Source organism: Primulina eburnea, chromosome 2 (genome assembly GCF_022965805.1).
Source record: "Primulina eburnea isolate SZY01 chromosome 2, ASM2296580v1, whole genome shotgun sequence".
Taxonomy (NCBI): domain Eukaryota; kingdom Viridiplantae; phylum Streptophyta; class Magnoliopsida; order Lamiales; family Gesneriaceae; genus Primulina; species Primulina eburnea.
In genome coordinates, this window is record NC_133102.1 from 41,777,429 (window position 1) to 41,799,394 (window position 21,966).

Consider the following 21,966-nt stretch of genomic DNA (forward strand, 5'->3'; position numbering starts at 1 on the left):
GGGCTATAAAGAGGAGTGGTCACCTCACTAGATTTCAGGTGTAAACTAAAGTGTTAGCACTGAAAAATATATGGCAAAGTGGGGTTTCATGCTTCTTCTTTTTCTCCTTGTTTCTCACCGCATCGCAGCTAGGTTTTTGCCAAGTGATGCTGGCTTCACTGACCAGAAGAACTTTGTCGCCTTCAACGACGTCGGCAGCTACGCTGGCCTCGGCGATAATGGGATTCCATTCGTCGGGGTAGGTGGCGGAGTGGGAGCCGGCGGAGACATCGGCGGAGTCAATGGATTCAGTGGGATTGGTGGTGTCATTGGGACTGGACCTGCCGGAGGCGGATTTGGCAGTGGAGCTGGTGGGATAGGAGGAGCTGCAGGAGGATTTGGCCGTGGTGCTTCCGGCGGCAGTGGCGGTGGTGCTGTTCTGCCGCAGCCTTGAAAGTTTATATTAATTGATATATTTACATGTGCATGCATGCACATGTAATATATTGACGTTTGTTGTTAGATTGTGAGGTTTAAATTTAGATTTGATTGTTTTGTTTACTAATTTAGACTGAGTTGTGAGAGTTGGTGTTTATTTGACATTGTCATTTATTGTGTGGTTGATTTTCTAATTACACATGAAAGTTTCGTTTTAAATTTTGCGTGTTCCTTATTTTTAATTATTTTTTATAATATGAAATATGCCTTGTTTAATCTATATAACTTGTGTAAGTCTCTTGTGAAACGATCTCACGAATCTTTATCTGTGAGACGGATCAACCTTATCGATATTTACAATAAAAAATATTATTCTTAGCATCAAAAGTAATAATTTTTCATGGATGACCCAAATAAGAGATCTGTCTCACAAAATACGACACGTGAGGCCGTCTCACACAAGTTTTTGCCATATAAGTTTCGTTTAAGTTTAATATTTGTTTGTTCCTTAATTTAATTATTTTTTATAATATATATGAAATATGTCTTGTTTTATATATATATAGACACACACACAATAAAAGAGGTTTGAGGGAAATATATGAAATAATATTGACAAATATGTTGAAAATCATAATATTGATAAAATTTGATCTAAATTCTACAGTACAAATTTTTATTATATAAAAAATTATAAACGAATAAAGTAAAACGATATTTTTCATCTAATTTTTGAGGTGTTTTCGTACTTCATTACCACATAATAATAATAATATTAACCTTAATTTTCGAGATTTTATAATTGATTATAGGTTTAAGAATGAAATATTTAAGTTTATCAGAACATTTTATGAATGTAAAAGTGTTCTGCTGATATTTTTAGTTGTGTGACGTTAACTTGAGTATTACATCATGATGGATAATGAAGGAAAAGTTTTGATACATAAAATCAAATCCAGTTAATAAATTTACCATATACTGGACGAATTTCGTAATTTTTCATACTAAAAAATGATGGATCAACATTAATTTTATTTTTGGGAAAATTATTTTTATTTTATATTATATTCTTAATGATTAGTTCTCTAAGCAAAACTATAGGCTATCTAAAAAAAGAAAAAAGAAAAAAGATTGCTCGTGGTTAAAAAAAAATGATTTGCTCGAATTACAATATCCTTATTGAAAATACGCATTTTCTATTTAACACGGTTGTACTATTATTTGCTATATTTTCCCACTTATTCAATATCTTCTTTTTTTTTCCTGAAAAATAAAAATCGACATAATTAATCAATTATGTATTATAATATGATCACATTTATCATCATGTAAGTAAATAATAGGAATTCATCAAAATAAAGTTATGAAACAACACTATAACATCCACAATTTATCATCATGTAAGTAAATAATAAGAATTCATCAAAATAAAGTTATGAAACAACACTATAACATCCACAATTTATCAATGCTTTAATATTTAATTAAATAATTTTAATATAGTTTTACAAATATTTGATTAAAAAAATTTAATATAGTTTTACAACAATTCACTTAAATACATTAATTGAATCATGCAATAGTAATGCACAAGAAGTTGTGTGTTCGTAAATTTACTGAAAATAAATAAACATTATCATCACAGGAGAGGACCACATGTTCATTTTGAAACTCGTAGTTTCTTCCATTCTCCATTTATAACAAGAACTTTTTAAAAACATGTCAAGAACAGAGGTGCCAAATATAATCTCCCAGTTTGTCTAACCAGTTCTCACAAAGCTTTTAAAATGACCGAGTATTCGCGAGTTCATGTCCCCCTCGCTCTCTGCGAACTCCAGGATCATCACATGTAAAGCCCCTCCGGAACACCTTCTTTCTTTTTGAACATAACTTTGTCTTTGGCTTTCTTGAAATCTGCATGTGTCACCTAAATACGATATTTAAAAAAAACCAATATCAATATGCCGGATATACCAAACATAGGTGTCCAGATATAACAGAATTTAAGAAATCAAAAGGAGCCGAATTCCTGAGTCTTTTTCAGTGTTTTTTGACTATTGACTTGATTAAACGTGAAAATAGTAAGAGCTTATTATGAATACTTGAACATAAATCACGTATCACATTTGCTTCATTTCAAGAAAATAATAAATTCCAGATTACTTCAAAACCTATTTCCAGGAAAAAGTAAATTGATAAATGCTTATTTTGTGGAACATTTTACAATCATTGTAATTCATTGGCTTCGGCATCCAAATAAGTAGTGAGCATACGGAAGGTATATTGGATCAGGAGCATTGTAGAATTACACATGTATATTGTTCTCATTACACATGAATTCTCGATCTCTATTTCCAGAGAATTAGTGCACAAGACAGCTCAGTTACACTTCGCCCTTCCACCACACCAATTAAGAGAATACTAATAGAGTTTTGGTCAAAGGTTTTGTCTAACCTTCATACGGCGCTCTCTCAAAGCAAGTAAACCAGCTTCAGTGCATATGGCCTTGATATCAGCTCCAGAAAACTCATCTTTTGTCATGACAAATTCTTCAAGGTTTACATCATCAGCCAATGTCATCTTTGACGTGTGTATCTAAACATCAAACAAGAGGATTATTGATTGAGGAAGACAGTCATTGGAACAATAGAGAGATCGCCTGATGCCTACTACTTAAAGTCACAAATCATGGATGCGTACCTGGAAAATACGCCTCTTTGTTTTGATATCTGGAAGAGGGAATTCAATCTTTCGGTCTATTCTACCTGGCCGAAGGAGGGCAGGATCGAGACTTTCAATTTTATTTGTTGCAAGAATTACTTTAACATCTCCTTTAGAATCAAAGCCATCCAACTGGTTCAGCAATTCTAACATAGTCCTCTGAATTTCCCGTTCACCGCCTGAGTGGGCATCATACCTGCAGGGAGCGAAGCATTCACCAAATAAGTACCCACCTTTTTTCCACCAATTTATGGCCGATTAATCATATCAACATCACCTTTTTGTACCCACTGCATCAATTTCATCAATAAAAACGATTGATGGAGAGAGATCATCAGCAACTCTAAACAGTTCTCTAACCAATTTAGGGCCATCTCCAAGATACTTTTGAATCAATTCACTACCAACAACTCGCAAGAAAGTTGCCGATGTAGAGTTTGCAACAGCCTGGAGAAAATAAATAAAACAAGAGGATGGCAAGATATAAAGCCTCCGGCCTTTGAGGCTTTCAGGATTTCATCTAACAAATAACTATACCAAAACATAAATATAGCAATCACTTGATCAAACATATGAGCAGGAACAAGTCAGAGAAATAGACCTTCATGCAAAGTTTAAACAAACTCCCTGCACATGTTGCAATAATTTTGACTTTGTTCATTAAGTCGCAGGGAATAAAATGCACCAAAAATTAATCAACTAGAGAAAGAAAAGTTCAGAAACTTTAACTACTGCTGATATTGAATAGTAACTATGAATTTATTTCAAAGCGATCATTATTTAATTTGAACTATGTTTATTTAAAAATAGAAATTAGTATAATAGACTAATAGCAGCAAAGTAAAAGGACAAGTTTCCCCACTATTTTACCAGTCATGGGACAAACTAGAGATTGAGAATTGAAAAACAAACAAGTGATGCTAATGGCAAAGCCCACATATGATGATATCCCATCATTCATGTCTCTCACAGAGGGTATGAAACTTGTAGATAAATGACATCATTCGCTGAAAACTATTGAACAGAAAGAAGAACCACACAAACCTTTGCAAGCAGTGTTTTCCCAGTCCCAGGCTCTCCATAAAGTATGACACCCTTGGGAGGTTTAATACCGATATCCTCATATAATTCAGGGTGAGTTAACGGAAGCTCAACTGCCTCTTTAATCTCCTGGATCTGTGCATCCAGCCCACCAATATCAGCGTAAGATTCCAATGGAGCTTTCTCAACCTTCATAACTGATACCATAGGATCGACTTCGTCTTGAAGCAGTCCAACAACAGAGAGAACCTGTAACATTAAAATTCCAATTATAAAATTCATTAACCATTTGCAAAGGTGAAGCTAATTTTAGCCCCTTAATGATCCCCACAGGAACGTTGTACGGAAATCCAGTCATACCACGAAACTCAAAGCCAATGGCAACCGCCCAACCCTAATAAAAAAATTGCACTGTTCCCTTCATAAGATATCGATTAAATTCATTTGGACATGCACCTTCTTGCTGAAAGAACATAATCTCCACCTACTAAGTATTCCATTCAGCAAAAGCAAAAGGAACATATGAAGACTCCAATCCCTCCCCCTCTTCCTCCTTGTCAAGCACTATTATATATTTACTCCTACTTACTTTGAGATTCACAGCTCCAAAATCTCAGCACTCAAAATTTCTACCTAGAAATTCTTAATATCTCAAACCAAGCATCATACAAATGGAGCAACTGTGACAACATTTCCAACTGAACTCTACTTTTCCAAACCCACAGTTCAAAATTCTATTTCAAACAACAATCAATACCTTATTGTGCATGAGAATAGCGCATCCGGGTTCGATCTGATCCTTATCCACAAACGACAAGATCCCCACATAGTACTCCGGCCCAACCGAGGAGGAAACAATGGCATGATTCTCATCAATCAACTCCTCCAAATTCCCAACACTCATGGGTGACCCACGCAGATCATCGACCTTGGACCGATCCTCCTCAGTCTTCTCCTCCTGTGGCTTCAGCCTCTCCTGATTAGCTACAAACTCTTCTTCCATCAAAAGATAGTCTTTGATTCGCTCCATCTTCAAAAGCCGCAGCTTGCACTTTGTCAGAGGCGTTACCACAGGCAGCCGAGCTGCAGCCTCAGGACCCTTCTGCTTGCGCTGCTTGCGTCCCACGCGAGCCGGCGGCGCCGCCGGCTCGAATTTCTTCTCCTTCTTGTCGCCGTCGTTCTTCCTGTCTCCCGGGAGTTGCCTGTTCAGACCACCCGGCGTGCCCTGACCCATAATTTCCAAGGCAAATCGAAAATCGAGATTAGGGTTCTTTATGGTACACACTGGGAGTTGCCTTTCCGTACAAGAAAACTTAACCCCATCGGACGAGATAAATGATAATAAATACTTTTCTTTTTTATAATTACTTTAATTTATATTTAATATAAAATATCGTAATTGAAAGAAAAAAAATATTGAATGTGGTAATTGTAAAAAAATAAAAATTGGATTGAAGTGACATTATAATTATAAAAAATATTGAGAGATTATACAATTGAGAATGATAAATTATAAAAGTAAAATGGAAAAAAAAAACAAGAAATCAACAAGACACCAATTTTTTTTATCACTATTGAGATTCTTAATAGATTAATTTCAATATTTTTAAAAAGTCAGTTACGAAAGTTTATGTTTATCATTAGAAAAAATTGTATTTTTTTTATTATTAGCGATTTTGATTAATGCTATCAAATTCCAGTATTAGTTATGTATATTTTAAGTTTTTACAATGTTAATCATCTTTTTATTGGGAGCATTGATGTGACACGACACACGTCAAGAACAAATCAACGTCGAATTAGCGCGCAACGCCACATTAATATCGCATTAGTGTAACGTTAACACCACATATGGAAAAACTAAATTTGCGAGAAAAACAAAGTGATCGGACTTAACTAAAATTTGACAACGTCGAACACCAAAATTACGAAAAACAAATATGTAAGACGAAAAATACAATTGTTTATTTATCGTTATCATCAATATATAAACATCATTTGGTTTATAACTGTGAGATAATAAAGAATATAAAATACATGGATTATAATCTAATATATATTTGTAATGATTTATAACTTTAATCTTTTATAAAATTAGCCCTCAAATGAATATTCAAGTTAGAGTATGTAAACATTTGATCAATTATCATATATTTTATTCTTCATATCAACATTTTTTTTTCTCAGACGAGTCTGTCACACATTCTCCAAATGATTTATCTGAGTATCGTGATTTTCACACTACAATATTAACCCGAGAATTTACCTAATTCGCAATAAAATATAGTAATTAGAAATTCTAACCTCATTTTTTAAAAAAAAAAACATGCAGGATCAATGAAACATTGTCCTTCACAACACACTGTAAACATATCATTGAATTTCTTAAGAATCTTTGTATCAAATGTCGATAGGTTGGCTGACATTTTTTCATTGTCGTATTGTATATTGTCAAATTCAATAGGATGACCACAATTTATTAAATATTATTTGATCAATTAGATAATTTTTCAGTCAATCAGTGAATCAGAACGATGTTCAACTAATTTTTTTTTAAGCTAACTAATTTTTTTTAATTAACATTGTTTCACGCTAAAATTATTTTATTCGTTTTTTTTGTAAATTTATATTTAATGACCATAACAAACAAAATATATATATTAACGAACTCAAATCAGAATTCAAAATTTTGATTAATAAAATCTCGATAATTAAGATCACAACAAACGAATCGAGCCCAAAATGATCAGTTTTTTTCAATTTTACGCAAACTAAAGAAAATCATAATTCAAATATTAAAATGAAAAAAAAAAAAGTAAGAGTAGGTCTCTTGTGAGACGGTCTCACGAATATTTATATGTGAGACGGATCAACCCTACCGATATTCACAATAAAAAGTAATACTTTTATCATAAAAAGTATTTTTTTTCATGAATGACCCAAATAAGAGATCTATCTCACAAAATACGATTCGTGAGACCGTCTCACACAAGTTTTTGTCGAAAAGTAAATAGTTGTTTTTTATAAGGCTAAATTTCCTAATCTGCCCCTCCCCAAGCTCCATTGTGGTAAAAGTACTTTCCCCAGGATGATATATGCAAAAGGCCACGCTACACAAAAAGCAACCTGAAATCCCACGAAAATGATATAAATGAAAACGGATCCTGACTGTCAAGCACATATAAACTTATTACACGTTTAAAGCTCATAATGGATCCAGGTTTTGCACGCAAAAAAGGGCGTAATACTAAGAAAAGAGGAAGACGATCGATGAGGAAAATGTGTAGTTCAAGCTCAAAGCATGCCATAGAGCTTTTGTAGCTACTTCGAAAGATAATGTCGCAGCCGTGAAGATTAGTTTAGTTGAGAAACATACCAATAGAGCAGCTAAGGCTCGTCGTCGTAAGGAACATTTCGAGCAGCAGATCCTGAAAGATTCAGGGAAAGGTTCCCACGGGCATGGAATTCAGCCAAGAGTGGCATATAATCAGCAAGTCCATCACCAAAGCTGTTTCCAGACATGTCCAGATGCTCCAATTTTCCTGTTGAAGTTGGGAGAAAAAAAAACTCAATGTTGGATGGAGGATAACTTCTTCTATATTTCTCAAAATCAGTCAAAAATATCTGGAGATCGGGAACCTTTTGCGGCTTTCAAGCCAGGTGAAATTACTGCTATAGATTCAACAGGCATTGAGTTATATCGTGCATCAATTGCGATAAGTTCGCGTGCTAATGAAATTATCCTCGCTATGAATTTTGCAGATTCAATTCCCCCTTGGTTATTGCTGCACCAATTCAATTGGTGTTTTAGTTTTCTTGAAAAGACAGAAAGTCAAACTTATCTTGTGCCAAGACAAATACAGGTGAAATCATGTGGACCTTATATTCATGTACACAAGCTTTAATCCCTCACATATTTCCTTAAGTGCTAGCATAAAACCAGAGGATCCAAGTCCAGTGTCTTCAACATCGAGGCCACGAACACCCGTGCACATAAACTTCCCTAATAGTGCCCCAATTTTGCTGGAGGAAAGCAAGGATTACAGAAATTCAATAGCGAGGAAATATCAGAATTCTTAAAAGCATAATAGAAATATTGGGTATACCTGCCAAGGTGATTGCCTTTGATTGAAAGCATTTTGAGTGGTGTCTTCATAGTTGAAAGTACTCCTAAAAGTTGAGTCGCATGGTTGCAGGTAAGCTCACAATTCTCAAGCTTCAAATCAATGAACGGCAAGTCTCTACAGGAGATCTCCATAAAATATGAGACAAGACTCCTGGAAGAAGTATTTAATTATGTTCGATGAAAACTTTATAAATCAGTGAATGAAGAAGATACAATGCATGAAGATCAAAAGGGAAAAAACAAGGATATCCTGAGATTAACCATCTCTTTAACCTGATTCCATCTTCAATGGGATTGTCACTTAAATCAAGATTCTGTAAATTAGGCATGTGAACCAGAGCCTGTCTGAGACTGTCGGCATCATCTTTTTCTAAATTATTATTCCTGAAATTTAAACATCAACTTTTATTCAATGTGCACGAAATTTTTAAATTAATCTACTCGCCATGACAAGCATCAAGCAATTTGACAATTAGCTATGCACATATTTAGCACTTGCAAATCATCTTTTTCTAAATTATTATTCCTGAAATTTAAACATCAACTTTTATTCAATGTGCACGAAATTTTTAAATTAATCTACTCACCATGACAAGCATCAAGCAATTTGACAATTAGCTATGCACATATTTAGCACTTGCAAACAATATGTTCACTCCTATCTCTCCAAGGTTTGGCAGTTTGTACTGAAAGCACATCGGTGGGAAAGGTAGGGGAAAAAGGGGAAATTTATGAGGGATGGACAGATACTAAAGGGAAAATTTACGAGGGATGGACAGATATTCTTTTTGGGTTTTCCCAACTATTTATTTCCTTTTCACATTCAGCAAAAACAAAGATTTATGTTCGGGGCCAAAAACAGACCTTCTCAGAAGCAGCTTTTATGAAATACCATCATTCATGGATTTCTAGAGTTCAGTCAGCAGGTGTACCTAGCGCTACAATCTTATGCACGAAAGATTTAAAATATACCATCTTTCATTTGCGACACCTAATTCTGTGCTATTGTAATCATGGAATTCCAATCTAATGGTATATCCCTTTATTAACAAGCTGCCCACTCAAATTGTTTTCGGAGATGCTATGTATTTTAGTTTTTTCGAAAACTACGGTCTTACTTTAAGGCATTACAGATTCGGGCATTCCTACAAGCAAGGAACAAAGCAAGTATGGAAAAACAGTATATGACCTAAAATCCATTTAAAATATAAGCTGCCGTATACAGATTTGGACAACTCTTGAGCCAATTTTTTTTAACGATTTTAAAGTCACCTTAAGTTAAGCACTCGTAATGATTGCAAAGACTTTCCTAATCCAAGAGAGCGACTTGTTGATTTCCACCGAAACTGAGAAAGAAAACCTGAAATCTGCAAAGGCATATTAATATTGTATATTCAGAAATAAAATGAAACTTAATCGTGCATAAGTCCAACTTACATTATTTTCTGAAAGGTCTAAAATGGATATACTAGCAGAAGAATCAAGAAGGGTACTGAATACCACTCTTGCAAAGTTCCGCCCCAGATGGTCATCACATAAGGTTAATGAATGCAATGACCTGCCAAGAATGATGTGTTAGAAAACAAAAACAGAATATCATCAGATGTAGAATTTTCATGCAAGGAAAAAAGAAATTAATACAGTGCATATGGAGCTAAAATTAACAGAACCCTGATAAAAATAGCACCTGAGATACAGTTTCAACCCCATTCTTAGGGAATCGACAAGTTAGAGATGATGATGTTAAAGCTCACCATTGGGACGAAAAGTTTCATGATCATTCTAAAGTAAACAAGAAACAAATACTTCGTCCAATATTTGTTTGAACAAAAGTAAAAACCACCTTGTCCAATATTCATAAAATGAAGGATAGTAAGAAAACACAAGGTATTCGATGAAGTACTAAATCCTGAGACTTCTTTAAAAATGACATTGTTTGATTTAGAATGGAATAATTTTAGATTATATCTGCATGAATGACAGAATTGGGCATACCTCCCTGATGTCAAGAAACGTGTCAATTCTGCAGGCATGGGAGATGAATCAGTTTGTAGGAAGCTAGATCTCTTGATCGAGAAATGCTCAATTCCATGTGTTTGAAGACCCTTAATGTACAGTGACTCCCAAAATTTATCAACAAAATTTGACGAAAGCTTGCAATGCATAAAATCAACTGACTTTAGAGTTCCACTATTCTGCTTCAGAAGTTCACATAATCCCTCAACCTATTAAGCAAAATGTGGCAAATTAGAATGCATCAACCAAGTAAAAAGATCATCAAATTATTATGAATTCTATTTCTGTGATGTTGACCTCAAATATAAGACAAGGAAATAGAGCACACTGAGAATAAAGGAAAGGTGAATTTCGCCAAGGGATGGCGTTTTTTGTTGAAACGTGGACTCGAAAGGGCCAGCAGTACTTCATTTCGTTGCATATGCACAGGGGCATAAAGGCAAACTTCGTTGAATGGTCCGCTTTCAAGTTTAACGATTCTCTTTTCTATTATTGAAAATTTCTGTGAGGTAAAGGAAGTGAAAAAGCACTGAACTTACATGGTCAGCAGATTTAATCCACTGAAGTTCCAGTCTCTCTAACTTACTAGTTTGTAACAAGTGCTGCAACAGAATGACAATAAAAGATAAATTAAATCAATTTCAAACATCATAAAGTAAATCTACATTACATTTCTTCGAATTTTTAACGTAGCCAGAAATATAGGATTCACATCATCTCCAGAAGGTTTTATGCCACATCTCTTTATTGATTAACATATGCTCCATTTCTGATGTAAGAGTTAATAAACATCCAGGAAATTAATAAATTGGGATAAATTTAAAAAGTTTAACATTGAAATATCAGATTATTGGAGCAAAAATTCCTTGAAATACAGAAACGAGACGGACCAGTTGGAAGAGAAAAAGGCAAACAAAAAGATGGTACATCTTCAGAGCGTAAACAAAAGATCTCTTCGATAATGAGACTCCTCGGAGTTGGAGATGCCATGAAAACAATGAACTAAACTACGAGAGAACAAACACATTGCAGCTTATTCTTGAGTAGATATCCCACCTAACAATGACAATTTAAGCCAGGAACAGATGGAGAATAGAAAAAGTAGGAAGAGATGGAGAATAAAAAAGCAGAAACAGATCGATCCACTTAATGGGGATATAGACACCATTAAATTATAAAAGAATCAGTCAGCTGCTAATCGCAAGTATACACATGCAACTTTGGCATAGAAAACAAAGTAAATAGTCTGATGCATTTTTTAGATAATTAGGAAGACTTAGGTAGGCTCATATGAGTTAGATCTAAATAATTTGGAACAAGTATCAGACAAGTTACAATACCATCAATAATTATGACCGCTTCAGAAAAAGAATTGCCAAAGAATTGTGCTATGGATGCAGACAAATGGAAAGGGGTAAATCCCGTAACGTGGATTGAGCAATAAAACTTATAGTGAAAATCCTTGAGTAGAAAAATAGCATATAATATGTCATATAACTGCAAACTTCCACAGTGGGGTAAGGAAAGAAGAAAAACGAGATTGCCTAAGGAACATATCTGGTATCCAAGGAGCACAAGGATCTGTGATTACAGATAGAAGTGTCAACCACTTAGAGCAACAGCAAAAGGTAATAAAAAAATATGAATAGGAAACCACGTGCTATCAGCCATTTCCACTAGAGATAGAAGTTCATGATTCCTGGAGTGATAGCAACTTCAATAACAATGACAATCAACAATCGACAGCAGATGCCTACTATAGTTGGAGACTGAATATCATTTGATCTATCAACAATAACTTACACAGGTTTCTGCAACACATAGGACGTTTGGAAGCCTCAGAGATCTGCAACAGAAACAACACTATTTCAACAAGAACCAGTTTCCTAATACTATTACATATAAAAACAAGAACAGATTTGTCCTGTATAGAGTTAACGTAGATATGATGCTGGCTGATAGATGGGACAAAACAATTTTTAGCTATAAAATGTACATGAAATCTGCCGAAATTGAGAACCGGCAGATTAACAGGCTTAAAGTGGAATGGAATTAATACTATATTATTCTGATGAGTTAATCGATACAAGGTTTAAACATTTGGTCCATGGTGCCCAGATCCACTGCATGCACAGAGTAAAAGATAAACAGGTTCTGAAGTTCTTTTGTTTGTAGGTTTCCATACAATCTTACCTGGCATAAACGCCAAATTGTTGGCAATGACCAGAGAATTTCTGATGGCAGCTCCCTGACTTAATCAGGTGATCCCGGCAAACAATGTATTGTAGTATAAAATCTGCACGGAGGAAGACATGCTCAACTGCTTCACGTTAAGTTCTTGGCACATGATACTCTTAATTTCTTTATATATCAACAGAAAATTTAAATAGAAAGAGATGAGTAATCGGATGTACGGGCACAACACAGATAAAGAAAAACATTAGCAAAAATGGGAATAATAGAAAATGATCATGATCTTCCGTATGTTTTCTCTCTGTTTTGCAACTTGCAAGTAAGAAAACATGAGGCAGACTGGGTATTGGGGAGGAAATTTATAAAACTCTGGGTAAAAAATAATCGCCTGACCTGGAATTTGTATTTCCCCAATAGAACCATCATAAGAAGGGAGGAGAGCAGTCTCTGCAACAGCATCCACACAGCTGGTCATAAGATGACGGTAAAATCTTATTTATTGGAATAGTGACAAACAGAGAAACAATCAAATCATTTATTATGTTGAGCCATCGCATACTCTTGCAAATGTTTCTCCCAATATATTTGTTGCCAATCGTTCGTTGAAACAGTCTTTTCTTCACCATGTTTATCCAGCCAAGATACAGCCTGGGTTGGATGATCATGAATAGGCCATCGAAGTTTGAGCAATGCCCACCATGCTCTGTCCAAAATCCCACATCTGTCACAATTACACCAAACGCTGTCAAAATTCCTGCAGATTCCACTTTCCTATACACATCAAATATCAAATATATTAGAATACATGAACCATAATTCCCAACCTTTTGCGTTTTCGACAACCTCCATGGTATTCATCAGCGGGTTCAAAGTAATTTCTGAAGTCTAATGGCCTGGATCAAGATAAAACTATGTTAAGATGGCCGTTGTGATGGAATATGAAGCTTCTCCGTGCTAATATCTGATCAAACAATTTTCATGTGAACCACAAAGCACCATCCTTTTTTACTCAGCAGTTCACATGTGATGACTGAAGAAAGGACACTGTTCTAACACATAATCACTGAATCGAGACATTCCATGGCCGAAAAGCAGACATAGCAATGTTAGAAGACTCGTTACCTCAAGTCCTCGAGTTCCACAAAGTACTAGCTGGTCTATGATACGGAAGAAAAAAGGATGAAAACGCAAAAGTATATTATATGGGGATCATGTACTTGCACAAGAGTAAAAAAGCATATTTACCCATCTTTTATGGGCCAAAATACTTGTGCCTTCAGTTTAAACACAGGTACATTAAGAAACGTTTGACACTAGTTCTGAAGGAAAAAGACTTCTTTAAAGCATCGTATTCTAACAAGGGACAAAATTTGCACGTGCAGCTAATGGTGCTTGTGCAAGAGCAGGGCCGGACCTTCTATGAGGCCGAGGAGACCACCGTCTCAGGGCACGGCCCTAGAGGGAGCCAATTTTTTTATTTATTATTATATATATGTTGAGTTGGTGGTCCACTGAAATAAAAAAATCTGGCCTAATATTAATTAAAAATGATATCAATTCGAATTTTTTTTGTTTATAATTGATCAAACTCGATCTTGTCATCAAATTGGATTTGAACAATTTAAACAATATCGAGGGAGTTTTGGTTATTTGTTGAGTTTTGAGAAATTAAAGAGTGAGTCTTTAACTAGCTTGATCAAGTCTTGCATGGAACTTCAACAATTTTTGAGTAACGATGGATGTTCAGACGTTAATGGTGATGAGTTGTATTCGGAGTTGATGATCATAAGATGATATTTAAAATATTAAAAAAAGTGCAATTGATATGCTACAATGTTTGGCGAAACTGAATTCTTTATTCCCAAATACTTGTACTACTTGTAAGATTTTTTTGATCATGCCAGTAACAGTTGTATCAGCAGAACGAAGCTTATCGAAGTTGAAGTAACAAAAACTTATCTTCGATCAACATCACAAGATAGACTAAATGTGCCACTTGTCGATTGAAAAAAAATAGTCCGACAACTGGATTATACAGATTTGATAAATATTTTCGTCTCTAAAACAACTAGACGAGTCATGAGTCGTATTTAGGTAATTATTTCAAGTATTTGTTGAATTGTTATTGATGTAAATTGTAATATATTGTTTATCGTATTTGTTATTTGCTGACTTAACTTTACAGTTAACTATTGCAACAAGAGAGCCTATTTTTCACTTTCGTCTCAGGCCCCATCGAATACAGATACGGCTATGTGCATGAGCTAATATGAATCAGTTTCAAGGCCATCCTGAACTACTAGAAACTTTCCAAATAAAAATGGATAGGTGCTCAAGAAGTCAAAACACCAACAAGGAACCCCTAATTCCATGTAAAAGGTAAGCACCACACATGTTAAAAGTCATTATACCAATTTTTTAAAATAATATATCAACTTGAGAGGAGAGTAGAAATGACTTGGGAAACAACCGATTAATAGTAACTAAGAGTGAATTAAATTTCCCATCGCACAACAAATATAAATGGTAAACACGACATTAATGACAGTACCACAACCTATCTTGATTCTATGTAATTTCAAGATCAAAAACTGAAAATAACTAAAGAGTGATTCATAAAGGTTTTATAACTCACCTGTTCTCATGTAGCTTCTGTAATGCCAATGGAGGTAACAATGGCAACAAGCCATCGAACAACTCGGATGGAAGCTCATAAATAACAGATGACAATTTATTATCATCATCCCCTACAAATATAAGCAAAATGACCGATCAAGAGCGGCACTAACGAACTATAAAATTCGTTAAGGAAAAATAAATACGAACCACAATTCTCACCGATGCCATAAAATAAATCGAGAAGAATAATATAACTAGTACAGCAATAGTTACCGATGAGAAGTTCATCTCTGATGTTTTCCATGCATAAATCAACTAATCTTGGAACTTTTCCCATTCCTGAAACCATTTATGAATGTTGAAAAACTTCAAGAATATATTGAAAGGAACACAAACAAATCTAGGACGTGTGTGTGTCACTCTGGTGAAACAACTGTATAAAACTCGCAACTTTCCTTGTGGCTTCTCAAATACTGACGGAGGTAAGAATAGCGACAAGATGTCGAACAACTCCGACAATTATCGCCCACCTACGACGGTAATTCATTCCCACAAACATGTACAACCAAAATCACCCTTCCCGTTCATAAAAAAATGTAGAAATAGAATAAGACGGTAATATTCTCACCTCTGACGTGAAATTTTTTTTTCAAAGAGAGTGTATCAATCAATCTCTGGATTTCCCACTCCTGAAATCTTTTGGGAAATTTTCAGGGTTTTTAATCTTTTGATTCAGTCCTTATTTTTTTGTTGGGCAAAAATTTGTGTAAGACGGTTTGACGAATCATATTTGTGAAATTGATATCTTTTTTGGGTCATCTATAAAAAAAAATATTATTTTTTATGCTAAGAGTATTACTTTTTATTGTGAATATGAGTAGAATTGACTCATCTCAGATATGTGACACGTCTCACATATTTTCTAGTTATAATCATAAAATTGATTTCTTTAGATTATTTTACGGTGTAATTTCTGATTTAGTCTTTCGTTTATGTCATATATTTCTGACTTAATCCTCCATTTTCTGTTATCTCCGTGACTTAATCCTCTATTTTCTGTTATCTCGAATTGCTCCTCCATCCATAAAATTGATTTCTTTTAGATTATTTTACGGAATACTTTCGAATTTAGCCTTTCGTTTATGTCATATTTCTGACTTAGTCCTTTATTTTCTCTCGGATTCCGGATTTGGTCCTCCCGTTAATTTGAGTTTTAAATGGATGGAATTTCATGAGATATTTCTCTATTTAGTCTCACGTTTTATAATACTTTCTAGATTCATTATCTCGTTTTTCAATTGTCCCGACTTAAACCTTTATTTTATGTATTTTTCGATTTAGTTTTAGTTTTTTTAAAAAAATATTAAATAAAACACGTACACACATCAATAATTTAATATATCTAAGACAAAAATTTGTGTGAGACGGTCTCACGGGTCGTATTTGTCTCTTATTTGGGTCATCCATGAAAAAATATCACTTTTTATGCTAAGATACTTTTTATTGTGAATATGGGTACAGTTGACCCGTCTCACAGATTATGATCCATGAGACGGTCTCATATGAGACTCACTCTATATCTAATTAGCTACAATATAAGCATGCTTGTCTTTTTAAACAACCCACGGATGTGATTATGAAGAGTTGAAAAACATAAAAATAAAACCTTCTTTGCATTTGTCCATCTTTGGAATGGCTGCCCCTGATTCTATTATCAATAAATCATCTTTATATCTGATTTACTTGTAAGTTTTATGAGTATCGATATGTCTTATATGCCGCTTTTGGACAATCTCTCAGCAACTAAAAGATCCATTCAGGAATATGAGGACTAATTGAAGTAACGATTGAGACGAAATATATAAAAAAAAAATTGAGGGGAAAAAGCACAAGATGGAAGTTTGGGTGTCTAGGGACGGGGTCGGGTCTTATTTGTTTGATTTAGGATCTATCAAGAAGCGATTTTCGAAGAAAGATGAGTAATTTTAGTTAATTGAAATGGTAATTATCAGTTAAATGCTTGTTTTATGTCTCTTTTAACATTATAGTCAGCAGAAAACTAAAAAAGAAAACTTATATAAAATGAAGAACACATTCGGATCAGTTGAAAAAACGAATAATTAAATCGAGAAAATATGATAAAATGAAAGACTAAATAAGGAATTATAATTGAGTTTTATGCTTGCTTTCTATAATTTTTGTAGTTAGCATGAGGAGTAAATAGAGAATTATCTCATTATTTTATTGAATAAGATTTGTATGATCTTGTAACTAATTATTCGGTAATTTGGAATAAGTAAAATAATTATTGAATTTTTAAATTAAAATAATTATTTATGTCAAATAAATTTAGAAAATACGTTAAAAATATATATTTTAGAATTTCAGATATTTAAAGTGATATAAAATATATATGGATTTAAAATAACATACGAGTACAAAATAAATACAAAATCGGGTTAAATGGACATTAGTTACTATTTTTAATAACCAATATAAAGTATAATCATAAATTCTTCTACCAGTTTAGCCTGTGTTTAATATATAATTCTTCGGGTGAGATTGGTATATCGAACTAGTTTGATCGTTTGTTGGAGAATTATTGTTAATATGTCAAATATTGATTAATAATTATGCGAAATGGTGAATTTTTTGCTATATTGGGACAAAGTTTGGTAATTAATTTGTTAAGTTGGTTTTTTAGAAAAAATAATTCAAATTTAGTGATTTTCAGAATTAATTCGAATATTTTAGATTTGTTGGTGAATTGTGAAATATATTAGTGGCTCGTAAATAATTAAATAATGTTAGTAATTATTTGAGCTAAGAAATTTATTCACAAGTCGAATAATGTGAATTTTTTTTAAATATTATGCGACTTGTGAACTTTTGGGTTTTTTAGACGAATTCTAGTAATTAATTCATCAATTCGATGTTTTTGGTAAAATAATCCTTAAACTTGATATTTTGGTTAAAATAACTCAACTTTGATTGTTTCGGTTCGGTAGAGTATTTAAATCCTTGTAGATCGAAGTGATAAATTTGGAATATTTTAGATTTTAATAGTGAACGGAAGAATTATCAACTTATTTTTATTATTTTTAGATTGAGAAGATTCAAGTAGTTCGTCGTTAAAGTCAGTATATGTATGTTACAAATTGATAACATATGATAATAAATCATAAATTATGTTATACTCGTATTAAAGTTGTTTATGTGATTTAAATGCCACGTTGACTTATATGTTTGTTTATGTAACATATGACATGATATTATGACATACATGTTGAGTCTACCATTCTTGTTACCCATTGTCGTGTTGTATTGTATTTTTGACACACATGGTTGTTATTTCGGAATCAATTGTTGGCTTTTGAGCTTAGTTATCTCTGAGACCGAAAATATGATTGTATTCTTGATATATTTTCAGTTTGATATACTCTTGAAATCTTGACATCATACGTTATTCGTTATTGTACCTTCTTGATGTATCGTTATCAGCTGTATGGAGGGCGAGTCGTGAGTGTTTGATTGGATAAAGCACGACATATCTCGTATACTTGGCAGGACGGTTTAGTTGCATGATGATGTAGCTCCCATGTACTTTGTTGTTCGAGTAGTACTCTTTTTGTTATTGTACCGTTTATTAGCTCCTACTGCTATATCGTTATTGAACCTTGTTTTATGCATTACACATTTTATTTTATATATGTTTGTGCATGAATTGTGTATATTGTTAATATTACTGAACTGTTTCATACCAGAATTCTAACCTCAGTTGTTTAATGAGGGCTACTATGGCAGCTATTTGGGCACCATGGTAGGCTACCCAATTAGTTTTGCAGCAACATACGGAGGATCCATCAGTGAAGCTCATGATTGAGTTTGGACCGTGTTGGTTAGTGGTTTTGGAGTCTCCCAACTATATAATATATTGGAGTCTTATTTAGTTTATGTCATATTTTATTATCTAGAGAGATGTCCTCAGTATCTGTATTATTATTTGGAGTTATTCTTGTTTGTTTGGATTTAGTTTATGATGTGTTGAGTCTTGCCGGCTTTATTTGAAGGGTTGTTTGTGGATTGTTGGTTGTGCCTATTGCCTATTCGGCACATGCATCTGAATACTTATGAATACAACAGCGTCGTCTGAGTCATTTTTATTTTTATAGGTATTTTAAATTTTTAATATGTCCTATTTATTGGGAGTTTATGCCGAAATTTTTATAAGCATAAGGTCCATTTTAAATTGTTTTTAAAAACTATTTTTAGCTACATATTTAAACTAGATACATTTTTGTTTGATAACTAATCTTATTTAGAATAATTTGGCCTCAAAAGATTTTTATGTATTTTTCTAAGGAGTGGGTCTCATGTGAGACCGTCTCACGGATCTTAATCTGTGAGACGGGTCAACCCTACAGATATTCACAATAAAAAATAGTATTCTTAGCATAAAAAGTAATACTTTTTCATAGATAACCCAAATAAGAGGTCAGTCTCACAAATACGACCCGTGAGACCGTCTCACACAAGTTTATACTTTTTCTAAGAAAATAACTATATTATTATCTTAAATACATGATATGCCTATATTAACTAATTTGGATCATCACGAAATATTTTATAAACAAAAAATATATAAAAGATTACAAAATATATAATCTTCATTTAGTTATAAAATAAGTAGGTTGTCTCGATTCATATTTATAATGCAAAATATTATGGTGACATAAAAAGTAATATTTTCATGTGTCAGGTTTGATCGGAGATTTATATCGCAAAATTGACCCGTGAGACATTCTTATAGAAACTTTTGTGTTAAAAAATATGATAAAAATCTTTTTAGTAAATTTCTTTTATATATGACTAACATATCCCAATAATATTTTCTTTTATCTATACTTTGAATTTGTTTTTTTAAAAAAAAAACATATTACCACAAGCATAAAATATTATTGTAAAAAAATAATTTCTAAATATTTCAAGCAAATATTATTTTACATTAAAAATATAATTTAATATGTATGCACGTATATTGTTCAAAATTACATTGATAATAAAATAATATTTATGAGTATGAATTTAGGGGTGGTATATCGTACCGTACCAAAAATTTCGGTATAAGAAAATTTATACCGATACCATACCGAAAATTTCGGTAAATATAACTAGCATATTGATTATACCGAAATTGTACGGTATACCGAGATTTCTGTACGGTATCAAACCAGCTGCAACTTCATTAAATGTTCTTCAGTAACTATTTAATGTTCTATTTGCTTGTACAACTTTGAATCTCGTTCTTTTGAATAGTTTTTGTTGAGCATTAATTGTAGTAACTGTTAACTCCATCAGAGCTTGTAAGATGTTTAAGCAATCTTTCTATTCTGGGATAGTGACGTAAATGTAGATCTTTATCGGGACTGGTGCAGGACATGGTTGACTTGTAGCGGTGCAAAACCATTGAATATCTTGAGCCAGTCAGAGAATATCTTTCATTAAGTGAACAACAAATGACTCTTTAATGAAACGGTTTGAAGACTTTGAATAGCCGGTTGAAAATCTTCTAACAGTTGAAACTTCTTCAAGCTGTAGGCGGTTGAGCTCCAAGCGGTTTCGAAGTTTCCATGTTATATAAAATAAATTGCGGCCGTTTTTCTGAAACATTTAGGTGTTGTTTTGATTTTGTCAATCACCAAAACTTTAGGATGATAATAATTTCTTAACAATAGTCTTTACACAAAGATGTAAAGGATTGTGCTTGTAGTCTTGACATAAGAGACGTTAAATATTATGAGGATATCGAGCATGCTAGGAGTTTCAATTAGGCAATTGATAAGTTTTAATTTGAAATCATGAGTTTGTAAAGGTGTTGTATAAATCAAATTATTCTAATAACAAATTATTAGGTGGAAGAATGAGAGATATATGAATTATTAATCTCCGAACATTCACAGACAAATTCATATCCATTTATTCATTTTATATAATCATTGCTACTATTTTTAAGATACATTGTTAAAGCATTTTATGTATTTTTCAAAAAATATTATCGAAAGTTTATTGAGATCTTCAAAACAACACAAAAACTCATAATCGTTTTATGAAACACTTTTATGAGATTTCATAGCCGATCCAATCCATTAAAGAAATTGTTTTATGGCAAAAGTTTTATTTTTCAGTCTAGATGTGAATCAAATCAAATCGTCTACGTATGTAGATCTGTGAGACCGTCTCACAAGAGAGCTGTCATCAAAATAAAATATTAAAACCAAAAAAACATTGCAAATAATTCGTAAAATACAAATATAAAGATAATTAATTGGAGGAGAAAATCTATAAGGGGAGGGAGCCGTGAAAGGTATTAAAAATAATTAGGAATATAAATATAAAACAGATCTTCATGTGCATTATTCAGATTCATTGATAAATATGTGGAAATTGAAATTACGGGGACAAATGTTGAAATTTTCTGAAGATGAATATTTCATAGGAGTGGGAAACCAATTCATCAAAATTTATTGTAATTTTTATCAATTGGGATTAAAAAAAAGAAAGATAAAATTGTTGGATTCAGAATTGAAAAAAAGGATAAGAAAATATAGTGTTTGTGAAAAAATTGAGTCGTTTGTGATGCTGATATACTAAAATTTTTATTTTTCTAGTTTAAGTGTATTTTAAAAAATTTAAAATTATAAATATAATTTAATATATTTTTTTAAAAATAGTTAATACAAGAGTCGAGTACCCGATTATTTCATATTCGGATATAAAAATATAAAACTTCAATAGTCCGACCCGTGCCCTCAACAAAAGTATAAAGTTCATCA

General features: G+C 33.0%; 3 protein-coding genes across 5 annotated transcripts; 1 reads left to right on the forward strand and 2 right to left on the reverse strand.

Moving 5' to 3' along the window:
* LOC140824718 (uncharacterized) lies at positions 1-623 on the forward strand. The gene has a single exon (XM_073186264.1). It carries the CDS (start codon positions 71-73, stop codon positions 431-433), a length of 363 nt encoding a protein of 120 aa, XP_073042365.1. The 5' UTR covers positions 1-70; the 3' UTR covers positions 434-623.
* A 1,391-nt stretch (positions 624-2,014) lies between these two features.
* Positions 2,015-5,505, reverse strand: LOC140823268 (26S proteasome regulatory subunit 4 homolog A-like). The gene is made up of 6 exons (XM_073184520.1): positions 4,937-5,505; positions 4,183-4,428; positions 3,416-3,585; positions 3,118-3,334; positions 2,872-3,012; positions 2,015-2,344 (listed from the first exon to the last, which is right to left on the reverse strand). The coding sequence occupies exons 1-6, from the start codon at positions 5,411-5,413 to the stop codon at positions 2,261-2,263; spliced, it is 1,335 nt and encodes a 444-aa protein (XP_073040621.1). The 5' UTR covers positions 5,414-5,505; the 3' UTR covers positions 2,015-2,260.
* A 1,583-nt stretch (positions 5,506-7,088) lies between these two features.
* LOC140823269 (uncharacterized) lies at positions 7,089-15,859 on the reverse strand. 3 transcript variants are annotated; one of them, XM_073184522.1, is made up of 18 exons: positions 15,762-15,859; positions 15,407-15,472; positions 15,150-15,261; positions 13,339-13,407; positions 13,074-13,235; positions 12,908-12,981; positions 12,515-12,617; positions 12,125-12,167; positions 10,861-10,923; positions 10,301-10,530; positions 9,743-9,863; positions 9,578-9,672; positions 8,579-8,689; positions 8,286-8,456; positions 8,059-8,202; positions 7,819-7,964; positions 7,556-7,721; positions 7,089-7,305 (listed from the first exon to the last, which is right to left on the reverse strand). In XM_073184522.1, the coding sequence occupies exons 2-17, from the start codon at positions 15,468-15,470 to the stop codon at positions 7,567-7,569; spliced, it is 1,863 nt and encodes a 620-aa protein (XP_073040623.1). In that variant the 5' UTR covers positions 15,471-15,472; positions 15,762-15,859; the 3' UTR covers positions 7,089-7,305; positions 7,556-7,566. The 3 variants fall into 3 exon arrangements, with proteins under 3 accessions (XP_073040623.1, XP_073040624.1, XP_073040622.1); XM_073184523.1 differs by lacking the exon at positions 7,089-7,305 and adding an exon at positions 15,585-15,663 and having other exon boundaries at positions 7,384-7,721; positions 15,762-15,854; XM_073184521.1 differs by lacking the exon at positions 7,089-7,305 and having other exon boundaries at positions 7,384-7,721.
* Between the last annotated feature and the right edge of the window lie 6,107 nt (positions 15,860-21,966).